General features: G+C 44.9%; 2 protein-coding genes across 5 annotated transcripts in view; one reads left to right on the plus strand and one right to left on the minus strand.

Annotated features, from left to right (window-relative positions):
* KLHL2 (kelch like family member 2) overlaps positions 1-24363 on the minus strand; it is a 223970-nt gene that overhangs the window by 158331 nt on the left and 41276 nt on the right. The window contains exon 1 of one of the 4 annotated variants that reach the window (XM_056561221.1): positions 24084-24206. The exons of 1 other annotated variant lie outside the window; for it this stretch is intronic. Coding sequence is in view for 2 of the 3 variants with exons in the window: in XM_056561215.1 (XP_056417190.1) it covers positions 11183-11250 (68 nt within the window). In the remaining variant the exon portion in view is untranslated. Of the gene's footprint in view, positions 1-11182; positions 11563-24083; positions 24207-24363 lie in introns of those variants that run through there. 2 more of the 4 variants (XM_056561215.1, XM_056561236.1) reach the window with 2 other exon arrangements.
* The window catches only part of TMEM192 (transmembrane protein 192), a 113230-nt gene continuing 108734 nt past the window's right edge, over positions 19868-24363 (plus strand). The window contains exon 1 of the mRNA XM_056561302.1: positions 19868-19960. Within this exon, the coding sequence (XP_056417277.1) occupies positions 19883-19960 (78 nt within the window). The 5' untranslated portion in view covers positions 19868-19882. The remainder of the gene's footprint in view (positions 19961-24363) is intronic.

Below are 24363 nucleotides of genomic sequence, written 5' to 3' on the forward strand. Positions count from 1 at the left end.
TTCAAACAGTGGGGGTCCCTAAGGATGGACTCTCACTGATCCTAAGAATAAAAGTGCATGGCCCTTGTTGCTGGTGTAGCAGTGCTGGCAAATTAGCTACCGATTGACTGGATTTGTACAGTACTGCATTAGACTATGGCTCTAAAGTGACAGCACTGGGATATCTTTCATGCTGTCTGAACCTTGCATGATCGGATTGGTCCTCGAAGTATACCCAAACAGATAAGTTTGTACAGTCTTATCCTTAGAAATAAAGGAGATGAATGGAGTAGCGATGATTATTGGCTGAGAGGATATAGATTGCAAGCTTTCAAGACCTCTTCAACAGCCATATTACAAAAGTAAATATACATGTTGTAAATGTACTCAAAAGAGATGTAATGTTCTATATATACCACCTCTGACTGTTGAAAGAACTGTCCTACACTGGGCTGATCATAATTGTATTTAAGAGATGTTCTTCACATTCATTTTGTAACATGCCTGATAAAGGTCTTGTAACATGCCTGACGAAGCTCTTGTAACATGCCTGACGAAGCTCTTGTAACATGCCTGACGAAGCTCTTGTAACATGCCTGACGAAGCTCTTGTAACATGCCTGACAAAGCTCTTGTAACATGCCTGATAAAGGTCTTGTAACATGCCTGACGAAGCTCTTGTAACATGCCTGACGAAGCTCTTGTAACATGCCTGACGAAGCTCTTGTAACATGCCTGACGAAGCTCTTGTAACATGCCTGACGAAGCTCTTGTAACATGCCTGACGAAGCTCTTGTAACATGCCTGACGAAGCTCTTGTAACATGCCTGACGAAGCTCTTGTAACATGCCTGATGAAGCTAAGATCTTGAAAGCTTGCAGTCTATATCCTCTCAGTTAGCCAAGGTATCATCACTCCACTCATCTCCTATATACCAAAACAGGAAAAGATCTTTCAAACAAGGCTGGCAGGCCGGGGAAAAAAGCTGCTGGGGTTTGCCTGATGACTTGTAGTTCAGGAAGCATGAAAGCGATGACCGATTCTATTTAAGACCGATGGAACCTAAGGGTATGGTCCCACATGGTATAAATACTGAGGATTTTCCCCACAGAATTTCAATGTGGAATTTCAAGCAATATGGAAGTAAAACAAGAATGTTCCCATTCACTGACAGTATGCAAAACTCTTAACAACAAAGTGTTTATTAAAAAGATACTCCTTTCACCACTTACAGACAGGCCCATGTGGGGGAATTTATCAAAATTTACATAGAGGAAGAGTGGTGCAGTTGCCCAGTCACACTGGAGGTAATTGGGAGCAGGCTGCGAGTCAGACCTAATGCTGCTGTAATTGCCCACTGGCCCCTGGTATTGCCCATACGGCACAGATCGGTTTAGCGCTAGGTCCCGTGCCACTTGAGAAACCTTGGCGTTGGTGTGCGGGCTCAGGTATGTCCTTCATATAAGGCTATACTGGCTAATGTCTCAATTTTAACATCAGTTTGAGGGTTAGCCATATGTCCCTGTTTACATCTACCACATGAGTGCTCCTAAATAAAATTTATGCAGTTGCACATAGCAACAAGTTTACTTTTTTTAAGTAATCTGATTAGTTGTTAAGGGCATCTGTACCCCTTTTCTTTTACACAGATTTTGTTACGTTTCCAATAGTCTAAGTGTCAAGTCAGTCCACAGAATCACACAGGGCACATCCGCTGCAGATGCGCCGATGGCAGTCATGGAGGGACTGCAGCGCAAGCTCCCAACTGGGTAGCTCTGTGTGTCTCCTCATAGTGGTGGATTTCTTCAGCGGGAAATCTGCTACTACGAACAGACACACAGAGCTACGCGGCCACAGCCGAGAGCTCCCTCTGCAGTCCCTCAATAACTGCCATTGGCACATCCACAGCATGAAATACGCAGCAGATGTTACCTGTGTGACCCTGCCCTAAAAGTGAATTCACACCATATGTTTTGTGCCTCTGGGGGCTTACCATGTGGGACTCGTGACCTACCCCATTAATTTCAATAAGCCAGACTGAATCAGCTAGAAACTCCAGTCGTATCATTTTTCAATCATATCCTCCTTTTGGTCCGGAATAAAAACCTGAGTAGACCGCAGTTTTCAGTACGTGCCAAAAGCCGGATACTGTCAGAAAGTGACCTGGCCCGAGTACCTTACCGACACAGTTAGGCTAATTGGACTGAATGGGGTACTACACAGAAATAGCAGGGATCAGGCAGCAGGCAGTTTTGAAATTCTTCTTCCAGTCTCAGTTGCCGGAGGTACAAATTGTAGTGTGAACCCTTAGGATGCTTTTGAATGTCCTTGCAAAGTCCGCAGTGGTACAGAGCAGCAGAGAAAAGTAAGGGGAGGTTTATCATAGTCCTTGCCTTCCCAATGTATACACTCATGTATACTCATTCTGGCACTCATGTAATCGATTGGTATCTGCTTTCAGGAGACCCAGATCAGCTCTGCTGTGAGGGGGCTGAAATAAATACCAGAACTGAGAACTTCTGGTTCTGCTCCATATATAGATATATATTATATATCATGAAACAACTGTAACAGAAAAGTCACATCTTAGCAGCATTCAAGAAAATTGTTAAATAACTGTTAGGACAAGGAGACACATGGTACCTTCCATATTTCTGTAGAAAAATACTTAATTTTCTGGGGCCAAATGTTAAAGAGATATTCCCAAGTTCCTAAAGTTCTGAGAACTGGAACACCTCCTTCATTTCCCTCCTTGACTGACAGTCAGCCGGAAGTGAAGCCCTGTTTCCAGATCTCATTCATGCACTGCATACAAAGAGAGCAAAAGTGATTTGGAAAACAAGGCTCTGCTTCCAGCTGACTGACTTGGCTCTCTCTGACACTTGGCACCAGAAAGTTAAAGAATTATGGAAGCACAGACACATAAAAAGTTCATTTACTTCCTTGCCTGACAGCTATCTAACAGTTCTCACAAGAAATATGCCACCATCAGGTGTCTAGCAGCAGCTTAAAGGGGTACACCGCCCCTAGACATCTTATCCTTTGGATAGGGTATAAGATGTCTGATCGCTACTTCACTCCATGCCTGATGATTGGAAATGCAGGGGCCGGTAGATCATGACATCACAGCCCCGCCCCCTTCATGCAAGTCTATGGGAGAGGGCGTCAGCCGTCATGCCCCCTCCCATAGATTTGCCAGGTATTTGGAACTGCTCATAATTTCCTGCACTATGACTAAGGTAAAAAAAATTAAAAATAATAATAATAATAATAATAATATAGACATAAAAGTTCAATTTTGGTTTCATCACACCATAGCACATTTTCCAACATGCTTTGGGACTTGATGTTTGTTTTTGCAAACTTCAGCCAGGCTTGGATGTTTTTCTTTGTAACAAAAGTGATGCCTCTAGCCACCCTATCCTATAAATCTCTGCAGTTCCTTTAATGTGACAGTAGGCCTCTTGGAAGCCTCCCTTACCAGTTTTCTGCTTGTCTTTTCATCAATTACGGAGGGAAGTCCAGTCCTTGGTAATGTCTCTGTTGTGCCATATGCTCTACTTAATAATGACTGTTTTCACTATGTTCCATTATATCTGGTGCTGGTGGAAATCCTTCTGTACCCCTCTCCTGACTGATATCTTTTAACAATCAAATTCGTCTGATCAGGGGTCAAGTCCTGGGGGGAAAAAAGTGTGGGAACTCGCCCAAGATTTCCACTCAAGGGCTGGTCCTGCAGGCCTCCTGCTAATGGGAACAGTGTTTCTGCTGTGAGAAAGTGCAGGAACTCCGTCCCCATGCTTCCCAGCAGGACTTGAGCCCTGCCTCTGATGCTTTGGAAGGTTTCTGCTGACCAATGGGCAGATTTAGCAAAAATGGTACTAAGGAAAAGTTGACCAGTTGCCCATAAGAACTATACTGCTTTTACTTTCCAGAGGCCTTTAAAAAAAATAAAAATAAAATAAAAAAAAAAGGAAAAAAAAAAAAAGCGATCTGGATTGGTTGATGTGAGCAAATTGTCAACTTTTCCCTCAGCAAAGGTTTTGATAACTCTCCCCAATGGCTTTTGCTCTGAGATATAACTAAGCAAATGTCAGGAAAATCCTACTATGAACAGCTGAACTTGTGATTATTCATGTGTAGGTGTGGAATGACTTAACATTTTGAATGTGAGTTCGAATGTGATTGGTTAATTCTGCACACAGCCATATCCCCAGTTATAGGGGTATGCACAGTTAGGCTATGTTCGCACCTCGGAATGTCCACGCAGAAAAACTCCATGCAGACACTCCGCAGACTGCGCAATGCATTCCGTGCAGAGTTTGCAGAAAAGGATGGACAGGTTAATTCTTGCTGCGGACACGGAAATCAGAATTTCCGTGCCAGAAACAGCAGTGGACTCTCCGTACAGAATTCCAATGCGAAATTACGCACGGAATTCCTGACGTGTGAACATGGCCTTATGCAACCAGGTTTTAGTGTTTTTTAGTTTTTTTTTTTTAAAACTTGTCCCCTCAAATACACTGCTCAAAAAATAAAGAGAACACTAAAGATAACACATCCTAGATCTGAATGAATGAATGAATCGTATGAAATACTTTCGTCTTTACATAGTTGAATGTGCTGACAACAAAATCACACAAAAATTATCAATGGAAATCAAATTTATCAACCCATGGAGATCTGGATATGGAGTCACACTCAAAATCAAAGTGGAAAACTACACTGCAGGCTGATCCAACTTCATGTAATGTCCTTAAAACAAGTCAAAATGAGGCTCAGTAGTGTGTGTGGCCTCCACGTGCCCGTATGACCTCCCTACAACACCTGGGCATACGCCTAGACAGTCTGTGGTGCAACGTGGGGTTGGTGGATGGAGCGAGACATGATGTCCCAGATTTGCTCAATTGGATTCAGGTCTGGGGAACAGGAGGGCCAGTCCATAGCATCAATGCCTTCCTCTTGCAGGAACTGCTGACACACTCCAGCCACATGAGTTCTAGCATTGTCTTGCATTAGGAGGAACCCAGGGCCAACCGCACCAGCATATGGTCTCACAAGCGGTCTGTCACGTGTTCAGTGTGAACCTGCTTTCATATGTGAAGAGCACAGGGCGCCATTGGCGAATTTGCCAATTTGTGTGTTCTCTGGCAAATGCCAAACGTCCTGCATGGTGTTGGGCTGTAAGCACAACCCCCACCTGTGGACGTCGGCCCTCATGGAGTCTGTTTCTGACCGTTTAAGTCTACATATGCACATTTGTGGCCTGCTGGAGGTCATTTTGCAGGGCTCTGCCAGTGCTCCTCCTCCTTGCACAAAGGTGGAGGTAGTGGTCCTGCTACTGGGTTGTTGCCCTCCTACAGCCTCCTCCACGTCTACTGATGTACTGGCCTGTCTCCTGGTAGCGCCTATGGACACTACGCTGACAGACACAGCCTTCTTCTTGCCCCAGCTCGCATTGATGTTTCATCCTGGATGAGCTGCACTACCTGAGCCACTTGTGTGGGTTGTAGACTCCATCTCATGCTAACACTAGAGTGAAAGCACTGCAAAAAAGTGACCAAAACATCAGCCAGGAAGCATAGGAACTGAGAAGTGGTCAGTGGTCACCACCTACAGATCCACTCCTTTATTGGGGGTGTCTTGCTAATTGCCTATAATTTCCACCTGTTGTCTGTTCCATTTGCACAACAGCATGTGAAATTGATTGTCAATCAGTGTTGCTTCCGGAGTGGACAGTGTGATTTCACAGAAGTGTCATTGACTTGGAGTTACATTGTGTTGTGTAAGTGTTCCCTTTATTTTTTTGAGCAGTGTATATCAGATTGTTTTGCAATTGAATTGTTAGCATTATAGATCACGTTAAAGGTTGAAGTTCTGACCTGATTTATCATGGTCTCATTCTTTAAACATCACAAGAACCTAGCATTTTAAAAGGGTGCGTAGACTTTTTATATCCACTGTATAAGTTTTCAATAGTTGACTAATCGAGGTATAGAGGAATCTTGTCAAGTAGCTGCCCTGATAACTTTTAGGTATGTTATTGCTTGCCATGTATTGTTTTTGACAATTAGTATTGTTATGTATTGCTATTATTATGTCTAGGACACATGGCAAAAGCTTGTGTCAGTGCTAGTAAACAACTCACTGCATATCATTGCAAATCACAGGCAAATCTCTTCTAGAACAATTCTGCAGCTACTATACTACAGAGCCATACAAATATGTTCTCCATTTCGTTGAGGAAAACTGATTCACGTCCTCCTTTCCCACAAAACAGGAAAGGCTGACCTAATACACCCAACAGGAAGCACATGGTATATCCTGAATAATGCCCCAGACACAAGAAAAGCGAAGGATTACTACTTCATTGTAGAACCGCAGCACCTGGAATCCAGAAGACTTTCTAGAAGGTCTGCTCATCGCAATGCCCTCCTCATGAATATAGCCACACTGTACACTAAGAAGGAGTATTCTCATCGCAATGCCCTCCTCATGAATATAGCCACACTGTACACTAAGAAGGAGTATTCTCATCACACTGCTCAAAAATATAAAAGGGAACACTTAAAGGAGTACTCTAAACTAAATCTTTTTAACACCATTAGCTCTGATTTACAAAGTTATATAATACTCCCAATTACCTCCATTGCCTTCTGTGTACGCATCGTTGTTTTACAGCGAATCCGGAAGTGCAGCCTCCCTCACAGCATTATGTCGTTCCTCAGTATGTGCGTGTCAGCGGCCATGTCTGCAAAGAAACGTCATCGTTTCTCGGTTCCTCCCCTGTTAGCCCCCCCCAGACAGTGCGCCCCTGTCACACCCCAAGTTGAATATTCATAACGCTGTTCGTTTACTCAGCCGGCATTCGCTGGGCTAAGTAAACTCCTCTCTAACCTCCCTCCTATCATCCGGCGAGTCGCACGCATGCGCACTCGCCAGGATATAAGGACCGGACATGTGATCTTGTTCCACCAGTAATATAACAGTTACGCCGCCGTAACTATCTTATATTCACAAAGCAACCTACGCCAATATGCAGCGCGATCTCAGCATGATTGGAGGATGCAGGGGAGGAGATGGCGTACTGGCTCTGGGTGGTCCCTAGAGACAGGGGGAGGCAAATACCAGGCAGTGAGGGGCGTTGTGAAGAATAATATTAGGGGTGGGGAGAAAGACTGAGGGAGGGCTTGTGACCGGAATCATATGCGCTAGGAATGATGGGTAACGTCAATTATGACGTCAGTTTCAGACGTACAGTACCCGGAAGTATGCAAAATTACCGGGGGCTGTAGCGGGTGAACCGCTGGACCGATCCTGGAGATCCCCACCTCTATTTAAAAGGTATTTACGAACCCTATTCTATGGTGATATTTATTTGCTTATCATAGTACCCTTTAAACAACACAATGTAACTCCAAGTCAATCACACTTCTGTGAAATCACACTGTCCACTCAGGAAGCAACACTGATTGACAATCAATTTCACATGCTGTTGTGCAAATGGAACAGACAACAGGTGGAAATTATAGGCAATATTATACCCAATAAAGGAGTGGTTCTGCAGGTGGTGACTACAGACCCACTTCTCAGTTCCTATGCTTTCTGGCTGAGGTTTTGGTCACTTTTGAACGCTGGCAGTGCTTTCACTCTAGTGTTAGCATGAGACGGAGTCTACAACCCACACAAGTGGCTCAGGTAGTGCAACTCATCCAGGATGGCACATCCATGCGAGCTGTGGCAAGAAGGTTTGCTGTGTGTCAGCGTAGTGTCCAGAGCATGGAGGCGCTACCAGGAGACAGGCCAGTACATCAGGAGACGTGGAAAAGGCCAGAGGAGGGCAACCACCCAGACGACCGCTACCTCCACCTTTGTGCAAGGAGGAGCAGGAGGAGCCCTGCAAAATGACCTACAGCAGGGCACAAATGTGCATGTGTCCACTCAAACAGTCAGAAACAGACTCCATAAGGGTGGTATGAGGGCCCGACGTCCACAGGTGGGGGGTTGTGTTCACAGCCCAACACCGTGCAGGATGTATGCGCAGTGCTAGGTGTAGAGAGCGCGCTTCCTCTCTGCACCTAGTAGCGAGAACTAACCTGATTGCTCACTGCTCTGCGCAGGCTCACTGAGGAGGAAGACGGCGGCGGGAGTGAACGCTTGCTGGATGACACAGCAGTGCGCAGGTTAGATTAGCTGAAGTGCGCATGCTCTGGGACCTGTGTGTCAATCACACAGAAGTCCCAGCGCTGACATACGGGGTAGGCGTGGGGGTGGGCGTGGCAGGGCATCACATACCTTGCGCCATGCCTATGCGACCATCAGTGGCTTTGAATAAAAGCATTTTTTGCAAATATCAGGTAAAAATATTGCTATACACACCTCCTGCACACAGTACAAAGGCTGTGTGCAGGTTATTGCACCAAAATTTCATGACAGTTGCGCTCAAGTTCACAGCTATAATAACCCCTTCATTTGGGTTGCTAAAAACCTGTGGATTAAATTATCACATAACCCAATGTTTCGCAACCAGGGTGACTCCAACTGTTGCAAAACTACAACTCCCAGCATGTCCGGGCATGCTCGCAGTTGTAGTTTTGCAACAGCTGGAGGTACCCTGGTTGTGAAACACTGACATAACATAATGCTAATCCCTCAATAGTAAAGTCCCTTAGACAATTCTTGAGGCACAGAAGGGGTTATCTGGTGCGATGGCTGCCCAGTGACCACCATCAATGCACATTACACAGATTGTAAGGAACGGGAGATTTCTGACACCAGACATGGAAATGTAAACACCATTGGAGTCACAGGACATAAGGGGGCTCAGAAGGGCAACGTAGACCCTTCATCTTAGCAATTTGTGGGGGTTACAGTCCACCAACAAAACAACATTGTTAATATCTCAGACTTCTGAGAAAAGTGTGAACATAAAATCCAGGAAAGACAAACCGGAGACTTATCAAAACTTCTGCAGAAGAACAGGGTAGCAGTTGCCCATAGCAACCAGTTTCCAATTTTTTATTTTTTCCCAAGGCTCTTTAAACATTAAAGCTCAAATCTGATTTATTGCTACAGGCAACTGGTCATTTGCCCAAATTTGATAATCTCTCTCCCCCCCCCCAATGCCATATGCCCCCCAACCTGTGGCTCTCCAGCTGTGAGCTGTAGTTTTACAACAGCCGGAGAGCTCTGGCATATGGTAGAAATGTCTAATCCAACTCATGGAACGCCTATCAATCCTGGTTATGGGGGTGTCAGATCTCTTTCCTGCATGTGCGAAAACTATCAAGGAGGCAGAAACAGCACAGTGTGCACAGTCCCCAAGGATCTGACATAAGCAATATACCCTATAGAAACACCATAGACGTCTCTGGAGGGCAACCCATGAAGTCCAGTGTACACAACAACAAAGCTTGTATGTAGGGTTACCACCTGGCCGGTATTTTGGCCACCCTGACGGTATTTTTATATTAAGAATACCGGCAATGCAAGGGCAGGTATTTATCCAACCAATCCTCCAATTCCCGGAAGGTTTCACCATATGGTAAACTAGTGTTTCCCAACCACAGCGCCTGGGGCTGTTGCAAAACTACAATTTCCAGCATGCTGGGAGTTTTAGTTTTGCAAAACCTGGAGGCACCCCTGGTCGGGAAACACTGTCCTATACTATAAACTACTCTATAGTCCAACATGCTGGGAGTTGTGATTTTGTTTGGGGCAGCTGCTGAGCCACAGGCTGTATCAGGGCATGCTGGGAGTTGTAGTTAGTAACTAACCGCAACGTCTGAATTTAATTAAACAAAAAAAGCGATCAAAAAAGTCCCATCAAAACAAAAATGGTATTGTTAAAAATCACAGATCGGGGCGCAAGAAATGAGCCCTCATACAGGACCATCTAAGGGGAGCTAAAAAAGAGTTATAGTGGTCGGAATAGGACAAAATTCCCCCCGCATGTGTGTCCTGTAAGGTCACACATATATAATTATGCAAATTAGAATGGCCGGTATTTTTCTGCAAGAAAGGTGGCAACCCTACTGCCGATAATGCCCCACCCCCCGGCCAGAGACGACCACCACCGCCACTGCCCCATTGCCTCCCCCATCCCCGGTTTTATAATTACCTGTTCCCGGGGTCCGCGCTAGTTCTGGCTCCTGCGGCGTCCTGTGCGCTGCGCAATGACATCCTCAACGCGACGTCACCGTCCGTGCACACAGTGACAGCGCAGGACGCCGCCGGAGCCAGGAGTAGCGCGGACCCCGGACAACAGGTAATTATAAAACCGGGGATGGGGGAGGAAAATGGTGCGGTGGTGGTTGGACTAGGGAGGACCCCAGGACAGGCAGGGGGAGAGAAGCAGGTGGCAGCGGAGGTCTCTGGCCCCACAAAAGCCGCTGCAGTTCATTGATTTAAAGCGCTCGCTTTAAATCATTGATCTGCAATGGCTTCTGCGGGGCTGGGGGAGAAATAGCTGATAACTTACACCGGAATATCGGTATAAATTGTCGGCTATCGGCCTGAAAGGTCACAGATTATCGGTATCGGCCCTAAAATCAATATCAGTCAATCCCTACAACATGTGTAAGGCTGGGTTCACCACATTTTTTGCAATACAGTTCCCGTACACGTTTGAATTATGAAAACTCTACTGCACCGTATGCCAAAAGATGTATCCGGTTGTGTCCGTTTTGCATCCTGTACAGTTTTGTCAGTTTTTTTTCTCCCGTACCCAAAACCGTAGCCTTCTACAGTTTTTGGTCAGGGAGAAAAACCATACTGAAACTTTATTAATAATAATATTATCATGGGCGTCAATGGGAACCGTACAGAACCATATGTGCGTACGGTTCCATACGTTTCTTGACTTTGCACAGTTTTTTTTCTTGGAATTTCAAACAAGTGAAACTTTATTCATAATGGAGTGAAAAGTTAAAAACGTACACTTTTTTTTTTCTTCCTTAAAAAAACGGATACAACCGGACGTCATTTTTCCAACCGTATACGGATTAAAATTTGTACACACGTTTTGATACAGTTTAGTCAGGTTTTGAGGAATCGGTTATTTTGTCAAACCCTGATACAACTGTATTGTAAAAATGTGGTGTGAAGCCAGCCTTAGAGCAGACACATGGAGGGAACAGAGCACATAGGATAGCACTGCAGCAGTCCAGGCACAGGTGCTGGCAGGAATAATGGTGGCGGCTTACACTGCGGTGACAGGAGACGTCTCCATGCTGCTGGCTGAGGTAGCGCTGCGGGCAGATGTCAGCACCATTCCACGGGCTGGCAGAGCGGAGACCCCGCAGTAGCAGCAGCAGAGCAGCGATCACTCCGGCTCATTCCATTCCCAGGCGGCTCCGGGGCTCTCCGCTCAGATCTCCGCCAGGCTCCCCGGGATGAGAGCGGAAGACGACAGCTCCAAGCAGCCGGCGAGTAGCACCACGCGCTGCCCTGTGATCCTGCCTCTATGTGAGCGAGTTACTACGAGCCAGTGCACTCTGTATCAACATCCTGATCCCGCATCTCGTGAGCCAATTAGGACGGGAATGAAAAAGTAGTGGCGCCCTCTGCCTGTGGAAGACCTACACGACAGCCAGGAAGTTCTGCATGAGCAGATGGCATAGACCGCGGTCCCTGTAAACTGTAATGTAATGTAAATAGGATCTGCAAAACGTGACTGTCGTAAAATATGAATATATACCATCATATCTACAGCTATAAAACTTATGGGAATGAGTCTCCAAGAACGGAATCCATGACAATGCAGTGTAAACGTCTGGACATGGGAATCTCTCTGGTGATTACAGGATGCCTGAAGGAAGAGGCTTGGGGTTCACACCACGTTTTTTGCTATACGGTTTCAGCATACGGTTTTATTAAAAAAAACGTATGCAACCGCACAGAAAACCGTGCCCATAGACTTCCCATTCAAAACCGTATGCACCATATTGTATACGGTTGTCTCCGTTTTTCAAACCATACGTTTTTTTACTTTTTCTTTCTGGACAGAAAACCGTGGCCTACCAGGTTGGAAAAACTGTATTACACCGTATACGTTTTTTTTAAACATAGGAGTCAATGGTAATCGTACAGCACCGTATGTGCTTACAGTTCCATCCGGTTTTCACCATACTGTTTTTGACTTTCCACAGTTTTTTTTCTTGGAATTTCAATCAAACAAGTGAAACTTTATTCATAATGGAGTGAAAAGTTCAAAACTTATACATTTTTTTCCGTAAAAAACGGATGCAACCGGACATCATTTTTCAAACCGTATACAGATAAAAATTTGTACACACGTTTTGATACAGTTTAGTCAGGTTTTGAGGAATCCATTTTTATTTTTTTTTATCAAAAACCTGATACAGGAACTGTATTGCAAAAACGTGGTGTGAACCCACGGGTTCACACCACGTTTTTGCAATACAGTTCCCATATCAGTTTTTTGATGAAAAACTCATTCCTCAAAACCGGACTAAATTGTATCAAAACGTGTGTACAAATTTTAACCCGTATGCAGTTAAAAACCGTATACAGTTTAAAAAATGATGTCCGGTTGCATCCGTTAAAAAAAAAAAAAAAAAAAAGTATAAGTTTTTAACTTTTCACTCCATAATGAATAACGTTTCATTTGTTTGATTGAAATTCCAAGAAAAAAAAACTGTGCAAAGTCAAAAACCATATGGTGCAAACCGGATGGGACCGTATGCACATTTAGCTCTGTACGGTTACCATTGAATCCCATGTAAAAATTTAAAAAAAAGTATACGGTTTAATACAGTTTTTCACCCGGACCAAAAACCGTGGTAGGCTATGGGAAAAAAACACATAACCTTACAGGATGCAAAACATACACAACCTGATGCATCTTTTGGCATATGGTTTTCAATGGAGAGTCAATGTATACAGTTTTCAATACGGTTTTCACATTGAAAATGTATACGGGAGCTGTATTGCAAAAAGGTGGTGTGAATGCACCCTAATGCAGTGGTATCCAAACTGTGGCCCTTCAGATGTTTCAAAACTACAACTCCCAGCATGCCCAGCATGGACAGCCGTTGGCTGGGGTCTTTTTTTCCTTTTACTGCTTTTGAAAATTAAAAGTATGGGGCAACACCAGCATGTTAGTGTAAAAAAATTTTTTTTTACACTAACATGCGGGTGTAGACCCCAACTTTACCTTTTCATAAGGGGTAAAAGGAGAAAAAAGCCCCCCAAAATTTGTAACACAAGTACGGAGATACCCCATATGTGGCCCTAAACTGTTTCCTTGAAATACGACAGGGCTCCAAAGCGAGAGAGCGCCATGCGCATTTGAGGCCTAAATTGGTGATTTGAATCCGGCATAAAAATACAGGGTGTCTCCAGCTGTTGCAAAACTTCCAGCAAGCCAGTGGTCTCCAGCAATACTGGGAGTTGTTGTTTTTCAACAGCTGGAGGCTCTGTTTTGGAAACACTGCCGTCTGTTTTTTTTTTTTTTTTTTGGGGGGGGGACTGTGTAGGGGTTTGTATATATGTAGTGTTTTACTTTTTATTTTGTGTAGGTGTAGTGTAGTGTAGTGTTTTTAGGATACATTCACACAGTTGGGTTTATAGTGAGTTGAGCTGGGAATTTGAGCTGCGGCGGAAAATTTGCCGCATCTAAAACTTGCAGAAGAATACTTGCTGTAAACCCTCCCGTGTGAATGCACCCTGTACATCCAAATGGGGGGGGGGGGCAAACCTCCAGCTGTTGCAAAACTACAACTCCCAGCAAGCACTGACAGGCCATACATGCTGGGAGTTGTAAGTATGCAACAGCTGGAGGCACATAGGTTACGAAACACAGAGTTTTTTTTTACTTATCTCAGTGTTTCGCAACCAGTGTGTCTCCAGCTGTTGCAAAACTACAACTCCCAGCATGTACAGTCTCTCAGTGCATGTTGGGAGTTGTATTTTTGCAACAGCTGGAGGCACACTGGTTGCAAAACACTGAGTTAGATAACAAACTCAGTTTCACAACCAATGTGTCTCCAATTGTTGCAAAACTGCAACAATCAGCACGCATTGACAGTCGAAGGGCATGCTGAGAGTTGTAGTTTTGCAACAGCTGGAGGCACACTTCTAAAACTCCCAGCATGCCCTTTGGCAATCTGTGCATGCTGGGAGTTGTAGTTCTGCAACAGCTGAATGCACACTGTTTCATAGAAAAAATGCGCCTCCAGCTGTTGCAAAACTACAACCCCCAGCATGCACAGACTACCAAAGGGCATGCTGGGAGTTGTAGTTGGAACTGCAGCTGTTGCAAAACTACAACTCCCAGCATGCCCTTTGGCTATGCATGCTGCGAGTTGTTGCTAAGCAACAGTAAGAGGTGAACAGGCCTCACCTTCTGCTGTATCCTGCCGCCGGGACCGCGCCGCTGTATCCTTCCGCTGGGAGCGATCCTGCTGCTCCTGACGCCGCCACCGGACACGTGGGGACCCCCACCGGACCAGGGCAAGGTAGGAGACCCCCGCCGGCACCGATCTCCGCTTCGATCGCCATCCCCAGCAGGTCCGTGATTGGTCGGTTGTTCCGACCGATCAATCACGTGAACGCGGGGCGGCACCCGTGCCACCTCACTCCTGCTGGGAAAGGGTGAATGGAGCTGTCTCGGACAGCCCCATTCACCCTTTTTTTCCCGGGTTACCGCATCACCTGAGACCCGATTGATCCGGAATAGCGGCAAATCTTTGGTCTGAATTGACCGACGATTTGCCGCGATCGCCTACATGGGGGGGTCTCAGGACCCCCTGGGCGATATGCCGGGATGGCTGCTGATAGATATCAGCAGTCATCCTGTTCCGATCACCGCATCCAGAGACGCGATGATCAAGGAAAGCTGCGCTGTAAATGTACGGCACTGTGCGCTAAGAACTTCTTAGCAGCGCTGTACATTTACGGCGCTCGTCCTTAAGGGGTTAAAAGCTGCACAGACTGAAAGCTGCACAGAGTCTGAGGTCTTCTATTCATCACAGCACTGCAACCATGCGAGGGCAGAAGTGGTCTCCCAGCAGGCTTCAGTGATGTCATGCCAGCTAGGAAACACCCACTTTCTGCTGCTGGGAGATTGCACTATAGGAGCAAGAAGAACAGTAAGATACACAGCTTTTTAAAGCTCTGAAATTTTTTTTATCGGCGGGAGTGACGTTAGGAGTAGTTAGGGAACATAGCCTGAGTTAGTTTAGAAAACTTTATTTGGTGATAGGTACTCTTTAGCCACTTAATGACCGGCTCCAGTTATGTGAAGCACGCTCGGGAGCTGAGCGCGCGTCATACCCTGCAGGTCCCAGTTGCTATCAGCAGCCAGGACCCGCGGCTAATACCGGACATCGACGATTGGGCTGATGTCCAGTATTAACGCTTTAGACACCGTGATCAAAGTTGACAGCGACGTCTAAAACGGAAGAAAATCGTTGCCGGTTAGCTCAGTGGGCTGTTCGGGACCGCTACGGTGAAATCACGGCATCCCGAAAAGTTGAGAGGACAGCGGGAGGCTTCTTACCTTGTCTCCTGCCGTCCGATTGTCACTCAGCTGCTCCGTGCTTGAGATCCAGGCCGGAGCAGCAAAGCGCCAATAACACGGATCAATGCAATGCTACGGCTTTGCATAGATCAGTGTCTGCAATCATGGTATTGTATGTTATAGTTCCCTATGAGGGCTATAACACAGCAAAAAAAAATGTAAAAAAATTGTTAATAAATGTGATTTAACTCCTTCCCTAATAAAAGTTTGAATCGCCCCTCTTTTCCCATTTAAAAAAAAAATGTAAATAAAAATAAACATATGTGGCATCGCCGCGTGCATAAATCTTCGAACTATGAAAATATAATGTTAATTTAACTGCTCTGTCAATGGCGTACACATAAAATTCCAAAGCCCCAAATTGCATATTTTTGGTCACTTTGTATACCCTAAAAACATTTCTAAAAGGCGATCAAAACGAAAATGGTAACGATAAAAAATGAGCCCTCATATATCCCCGTATACGGAAAAATAATAAAGTTATAGGGGTCAGAAGATGACAATTTTACAAATATAAATTTTGGTGCATGTAGTTATAATTTTTTAAAAGTAGTAAAATAAAATTATACCGCAACGCGTGTAAATGTCCAAACTTTAACCCCTTAAGGACTCAGCGTTTTTCTGTTTTTGCATTTTCAGTTTTTCCTCATCACCTTCTAAAAATCATAACGCTTTCAATTTTGCACCTAAAAATCCATATGATGGCTTATTTTTTGTGCCACCAATTCTAATTTGCAGTGACATTAGTCATTTTACCAAAAAATCCATGGCGAAACGGGAAAAAAAAATAATTGTGCGACAAAATTGAAGAAAATTTTAATAAAACTTAGAAATCCGCATATGAGATCTCTGGGGGGGTTTATTCGGTGGAGGCCGAGGCCGCAAGGCTCTATGTACTCGTTCCACCACAATGGCCGCTGCGCGTTCTTCTCCCTGCTGTGTCACAGATGGCAGGGCTTCTGCTGCATGTGACTCCGGCACCCCTTTAATCCATATGTTCTTCCTCCGACTTCTGTTTTCTTGGTCCTCAATTATTTAAGCCTCCAGTTGGTATAGATGATGAGCTATTGTATCACAGAATGAGACCGTCTCAGTGAGAGCTTCTTCTAAGTGTTCCGTGTGGGAAACAATATGCCGGACGTCTGCTTTGATCTCTGCTAGCTCCTGTAAGACCGGCGCCAGCGCCACCTTCATAGATTTCACCACAGCTTGCTGGACTGCCTTTTTTAGGAAGGATTTGGTCAGTGAGAATTGCGTGCCCTCGGTCCCAGAATCAGCTTTACTGCCACAGAAGCTTTCTGCCCGAGTCATCTTCCCTTTATGCTTCAGTGTGAAGCGCCGGCGCCATCTTGGGTGGCCTCGCCGGGCTCCTGTGTTGTTGATTATGAAGGAATTTCACCATTCGAGTCTGGCTTCTTTGAGGTTTCTGCGTTCTCCTCATTTTGCATGGGGAATAAGTTCTTTATGCAGGATATCTGTATCAAGCTGTGGAGAGCTGCTTTTTTAAGCAGCCATGCAGCTCTGCAATCAGGCTCCGCCCCAATATTCATTACTTTCAAACTTTTCTGGGCTTTACAATTTTAGGCTTAGTATCAGAATAAAAGTTAAAGGAAATATATCATGCCACAAAAACTTATCCCCTATCCATCTCCTGAACAACACCCCGGCTCTCCCCAAAAAAGAGGTTACTCTACATGTCTTTTTTATGTGTTTAGCTTCTGTATTTCAACAAAGGTGAGACCAGTAAATAGAGGGTTATTTCAATGCCACAACAATTCCATAGATCACCATCAGGTCATCCAACAAAACCCATAGTTCCCATATACTTATTGCTAATAAAAGTGCAATCTTTATTAATGCCACACACCAATTTTATATTAAAAGATATTGGCCCTCATTTAATTACTAAGCTAAAACCCACTAGTTTTTTTGTTGTTTTTTTCCAAGTTATTTTGGTGCATACAGTGGGGATCAAAAGTTTCGGCACCCCAGGTAAAAAATTTGTTTTAATGTGCATAAAGAAGCCAAGGAAAGATGAAAACAATCTCCAAAAGTCTTTCAATTCTTGTTTGAGGTAACTTTGCCCATTCTTCCTTACAAGTCTTCTAGTTCTTTGAGATTTCTGGGCTGTCTGTCACGCACTGCTCTTTTAACCTCTTCTATCCATAGATTTTCAATTATGTTGAGGTCAGGAGATTGTTAAGGCCATGGCAAAACCTTCAGTTTACGCCTCTTGATGTAATCCCCCGTGGATTTTGAGGTGTGTTTAGGATCATTATCCATTTGTAGAAACCATCATCTCTTTACCTTCAGCTTTTTCACAGATGGCATCAAGTTAGCATCCAAAATTTGCTGTAATTTTATTGAATCTATTTTCCCTTCTACTCGTGAGATGTTCCCTGTGCCACTGGCTGCAATTCAACCCCAAAGCATGATTGATCCACCCCCATGCTTAACAATTGGACAGAGGTTCTTTTCATTAAATTCTGTTCCCCTTCTTCTCCAAACGTACCTTTGCTCATTCCGGCCAAAAAGTTCAATTTTAACCTCATCGGACCGCAGAACTTGTTTCCAAAATGCATCAGGCTTGTCTATATGTTCATTTGCAAAGTTCAAACGCTGATTTTTGTGGTGAGGTCGTAGAAGAGGTTTTCTTCTGATGACTATTCCATGAAGACCATATTTGTACAAGTATCTCTTTATAGTGGAATAGTGTACCACAACTCTTGTCTGCCAGATCTTTCTGGAGTGATTGTGCAGTCAAACATGGGTTTTGAATTGTTTTTCTCACAATCCTGCGAGCAGTTCTGTCTGATTTTTCTTGGTCTTCCAGATCTTGCTTAAACTTCCACTGTTCCTGATGACTGCCATTTCTTAATTACATTCCGAACATAGGATATTGACATCTTAAAACGTTTTTCTATCTTCTTATAGCCTTCTCCAGCTTTGTGAGCGTCAACTATTTTCAGTTTCAGATTTCTAGACAACTGCTTAGAAGAACCCATGGTGCTGATTGTTGTGGCAAGGTCAGATGAGTCTGGGCATTTAAAACCATTGAGATTTACATCACCTGGTTTTCCCAGATGATGATTAAGAACAATCCATGACACTGGCAGGTCTCAGCTTTGTAAAGGCGGCAGTGCATGCTATAAATTCTGCAGGGTGCCCAAACTTTTGCAGATGCCCTTTTTTGTTTTCTGTTATTTTGAAAGTGTAAATGATGGAAATAATCGGCGCTGGGATGTGAGGACGTGCTCGCAACAGTTCCCGACTGTGAGACTGCCTCGCACCCTGCTACCAGCTATATACCCGCATCACATAGCATCTAAGTTGGAGGAATAGCGGAGGGGAAGGTTCCGGTAAGCGATTTATGGACCGGTTCCTTACCAGAACGCACTGCAGCCAGCGTACCCTGGGTGGCTCTCCCACAGCTTCGGAGGGCAGAGAAGCCAAGATGGCCGCGGCACCCATAGAACAGGCGGCAGTTCCTGCCACAGACTCCTTGCCACAGTCGGAGGCCGCAGAGGACACACAGGGGTCAGACATGTCTTATGGCGTATTTTTTGCACCACCAATTCTACTTTGTAATGACATCAGTCATTGTACCCAAAAATCTACGCAAAACGGAAAAAAAAATCATTGTGCGACAAAATAGAAGAAATACAGCCATTCTGTAACTTTTGGGGGCTTCCGTTTCTACGTAGTACATTTTTCGTTAAAAATGACACTTTATCTTTATTCTCTAGGTCCATACGGTTAAAATGATACCCTACTTGTATAGGTTTGATTTTGTATTACTACTGAAAAAAATCGGTATATTTTTATAATTCGGACATTTCCGCACGCGGCTATACCACATATGTTTATTTTTATTTACACAGTTTTTTTTTTTATTCTTGGAAATGCCGGGTGATTCAAACTTTTATTAGGGGAAGGGATAATTGAAAGGGTTAATGATTTTTTTTACACTTTTTTATGCAATATTATAGCTCCCATAAGGGGCTATAACATTGCATTTACTGATCTTTAACAGTGTTCAATGCATCTCAATAGAGATTTGTTTTTGGCGATTGATTGCTCAAGCCTGGATCTCAGATCTTATACCGCGGTGATCCCGAACAGCTCCCTGAGCTAACCGGCAACTTTCACTTTCGTTTTTAGGGTTAATAGCGCTATTAGAGGCGGGTCCCGGCTTCACTATGACGCTGGGCCCGCCGTGATATGATGCGGGGCTATCGTGTAACCCCGCGTTATATCACGGGAGCGGGACTCAGGGCGTAAGTTTACGCCCTTGGTCCTTAACAGGTTGAGGGAGTTGCCCTATTTCCGTTGGTGCATATTTTTCTATACTGTATGTTTTATGTATTCTGTTCCCTTGTATGTCCGCAGCTGTCGTCCGGGATCTCCGCCTCCGCCCTCTTCTACTGTGACTATCGAGGTATGCATATAGCTATATATATTGTACTAATATATGAGAGTAGTGTCCTGGAATGTTAAGGGGTTGCGCTCCCCTCAGAAGCGCATGATGGTTCTTAGGCACCTCCGTAAGCTGAAGGCAGATGTTGCCTTACTACAGGAGACGCATCTCCCGGAATCAGATTTTTTCCGACTAAAAAAGCTGTGGGTTGGCACTGTTTTGGGTTCGGCCTCTGACAACCGAAGGGCCGGAGAGGTCACGCTCATTAGTAAACGTTTCCACCATAAGGTTCTACAATCTATAGCAGACTCAGAAGGTAGACTTCATCATTTAATTGTGGATTCCCCCAATGGAACCTACAGCGTATACAATGTGTACGGACCTAATGGAGCAAATGAACCGTTCTTTGCTTCCTTGGAATCCAAAATACTGGCAGACTCTATATCATCAAAGATTGTAGGGGGGGGACTTCAATTCTGTTATAAACTTTTTAGAAGATAGATCCATTACTACGGATAGGTCAGAATTAAGGCGTGATCAGGTTATGAAACCACTTATGGAACATACTTCTTTAATTGATCCCTGGAGGATCCACAACCCCGCTGAGAGACAGTTTTATTTTTTCTTTCACGCACAGAATACTTGGTCACGCATTGACTTCGTGTTACTACACTCTTCTCTGGGTTCTAGGGTTTTGGACACACACATAGAAGGTATGGTTATATCTGACCATGCCCCCATTATGCTTCACCTGGCCGATCGCCACCCACATGGCACGGATATTATATGGAGATTTCCAACTGTCCTGTACAAAGATGACTCTTTTGCCGAGCTATTGAAAGGTTGGTGGCTGGAATACGTGACGCATAATGGTTTACACTCTCATGATTCGGTTTTATTCTGGGATACTGCGAAAGCGGTATTACGAGTCTGTATAATATTGTATGTTGCGGGGGGGAAAAAAAGAGTTAGCTACCAAATATGCCACTGCAAATGAATCCTTGCAGAAAGCATATACAGATTTTCTATCGGACCCCACTCCTGATCGCAAGCAAATTTGGACCAGGGCCAAGGGAGAATATGACAACTGGCTGGTAGAGAGGGAAAAATACTATCACATACAATTTCAGTCTCTTTTACATAGGTTTGGAAACAAATCGGGACGCCTACTGGCCTCTCTAGCCAAGGGTCAGAATCCGCCAACTTCCTTACTATCACTTAAAACTCCTGAGGGGGATCATTACTCCCACTTTCAACCTATAGACACTATTCTTAGTAAAGTCACCCTACCAACTGTAGATGAGGATCAGTTAGCAGCTCTCAATGCCCCCATATCCCCCGAATTGGTTGTGCACACCATTAAGCATCTCAAAAACATGAAAGCTCCTGGCCCGGATGGCCTGACCGGAGAATTTTACAAACGTCTTCAAGAACAAATATCTACCACACTGGCAGATTTATTTAATCAGATTTTGCAGGGACAGGCTTCCTGGGATTCAGCTTCTATGTCTTATGTGAGACTCATACCCAAACCGAATAAGGATCTATTGGATCCTGGTTCGTACAGACCTATATCCCTGATCAATGTAGATTCGAAAATCCTCTCTAGCAGTATGGCAGACAGGCTGGCGAACATTCTGCCTTCCCTAATTTCCCCCGCACAAGCGGGCTTTATGAAGCAAAGAGCCACCATTACAAACTTACGTACTGTCCTGACTGTTCTGGATGCAGTCCAGGATCACTCTGACGCCCATGGCTGCCCTTCTTTACTCACATTGGACGCTGAAAAGGCATTTGATAATGTCAGCTGGGGGTAGTTAGATGCGGTGCTGGATGCTATGCAGATCAGAGGCCCCTTCCGAACTTTGTTACACTCCCTATATCGCTCTCCTAAATCCAGAATATCTCTACTAGGCTTTCTAACCACTATTTTTCTTATTAATAAGGGTACCCGACAAGGCTGCCCGCTGTCCCCCCTTCTATTTAATATAGCATTGGAACCCTTGACGAGATATCTGACTACCTCCACACTGTTCCAGGGCATTACAATTGGAACTACTGAAGTCAAAGCCTCTTTATATGCGGATGATTGTCACGATTCGGCTAGCTGATAGTGGATCCTCTGTGTCAGCGAGGGATAGGCGTGGACCGTGCCGGTGGACCGGTTCTAAGTAGCTACTGGTATTCACCAGAGCCCGCCGCAAAGCGGGATGGTCTTGCTGCGGCGGTAGCAACCAGGTCGTATCCACTGGCAATGGCACAACCTCGCTGACTGCTGAGAAGGCGTGGGACAGAAGGGCTAGGCAGAGACAAGGTCAGACGTAGCTGAAGGTCTGGGCAGGCGGCAAGGTTCGTAGTCAATATGGAATAGCAGGAGGTCAGGAACACAGTATGGGTAACACAGTAATAGCTTTCTCAAGGCACGAGGCAACAAGATCCGGCAAGGGAGTGCAGGGGAAGTGAGGTATAAGTAGGGCAAGGAACAGGTGCAAGCTAATCAGGGTGATTGGGCCAGGCACCATCATTGGTGCACTGGCCCTTTAAATCTCAGAGCGCTGGCGCGCGCGCGCCCTAGAGAGCGGAGCCGCGCGCGCCAGAGCATGACAGCCGGGGACCGGGACAGGTAAGTGACCTGGGATGCGATTCGCGGACGGGTGCGTCCCGCTATGCGAATCGCATCCCCGCGGGCCATGTCAGTGCAGCGCTCCCGGTGAGCGGGTCTGACCGGGGCGCTGCAGGGAGAGAAACGCCGCGAGCGCTTCGGGGAGGAGCAGGGACCCGGAGCGCTCGGCGTAACAATAGGGACATAATACTCCCCCTTTATAAAGCATTGGTACGGCCTCACCTGGAATATGCTGTTCAGTTTTGGTCACCTGTCCATAAAAGGGACACTGCGGAGTTGGAAAGGGTGCAGAGACGCGCGACTAAACTAATATGGGGCATGGAACATCTTAGCTATGAGGAGCGATTAAAGGAGTTACAATTGTTTAGTCTTGAGAAGAGACGTTTAAGGGGGGATATGATAAACGTATATAAGTATATTAATGGCCCATACAAAAAATATGGAGAAAAACTGTTCCAGGTTAAACCCCCCCCAAAGGACGAGGGGGCACTCCCTCCGTCTGGAGAAAAAAAAGTTTAGTCTCAAGGGGCGACACGCCTTCTTTACCGTGAGGACTGTGAATTTATGGAACGGTCTACCTCAGGAACTGGTCACAGCAGGAACAATTAACAGCTTTAAAACAGGATTAGATACATTCCTGGAACAAAATAAGATTAATGCTTATGAAGAAATATAAAATCTCATCCCTTCCCCAATATCGCGCCACACCCCTACCCCTTAATTCCCTGGTTGAACTTGATGGACATATGTCTTTTTTCGACCGTACTAACTATGTAACTATGTAACAATGATGTGATCCTTTACATGCAGGATCCGGTGAGGGATATACCAAGCGTTTTACATGCTCTGGGACAGTTTGGATCATATTCGGGTTACAGGATGAATGCATATAAGTCATCCCTTTTACTATTGAAAAGGCCACATCTTAGTTACTCCCGACACATATATTCGCTGGGAGTCCCGATTGCTCCCCGACACATTACATACTTGGGGATTAAGATTGGTAAACAGCCCCGAACGTTGTACGCTCTAAACTACCCGCCGTTAATACATAAGATTCAGACAGAATTGTATAAATGGAACAGTCTTCCTATATCACTCCTAGGCAGATGCCATCTCATTAAAATGTGTAGCTTCGCAAAATTGCTGTATCCTCTTCAAACTATACTGTTGCTACTGACGCACTCTGACATTAACATACTGACTTCTACGTCTACAAAATGTATCTGGGCTGGGAAGAAACCGCGCATAGCTCTGAGAAAATTAATGCTTTTTCCCACTGTGGGCAGGGTAAACTTCCCAGATATTAGATGTTACAATTTAGCGTGCCTACTGCGACATATTATGGATTGGTACCATAACACCTCCTTTTACTGTAATCTACCTTTGGAGAAATGCCCTGGCATCCTTTTGCACTCCTTCACTGCTCATACTGGTCTCTGCCGCCAGTTGTCAGACGCTCCTTAGTATTTATAGACACGTGGGCTACATGGAGGGAGTTGAGTAGACGATTGAAATTACCTTTTTCGTGTTCAAAACACCTCCCCCTATGGTATACGCCAGATTTCTCAGCTGGTCGTGACAGGTCTCTATTTCATTTGTGGCGTCAGAATTGTGTCAATTTAATAGGAGATCTCATTCATCCTACGGAGAGAAGGTGGTACACGTTTCAGGACCTGACTGAACATTATGCTATTCCTTCCTCACATTTTCTCCAATATACCGTATTTATCGGGGTATACCACGCACCGGCCTATAACACGCACCCTCACTTTACCAAGGATATTTGGGTAAAAAAAGT

This window comes from Hyla sarda, chromosome 1 (assembly GCF_029499605.1).
Source record: "Hyla sarda isolate aHylSar1 chromosome 1, aHylSar1.hap1, whole genome shotgun sequence".
NCBI lineage: Eukaryota > Metazoa > Chordata > Amphibia > Anura > Hylidae > Hyla > Hyla sarda.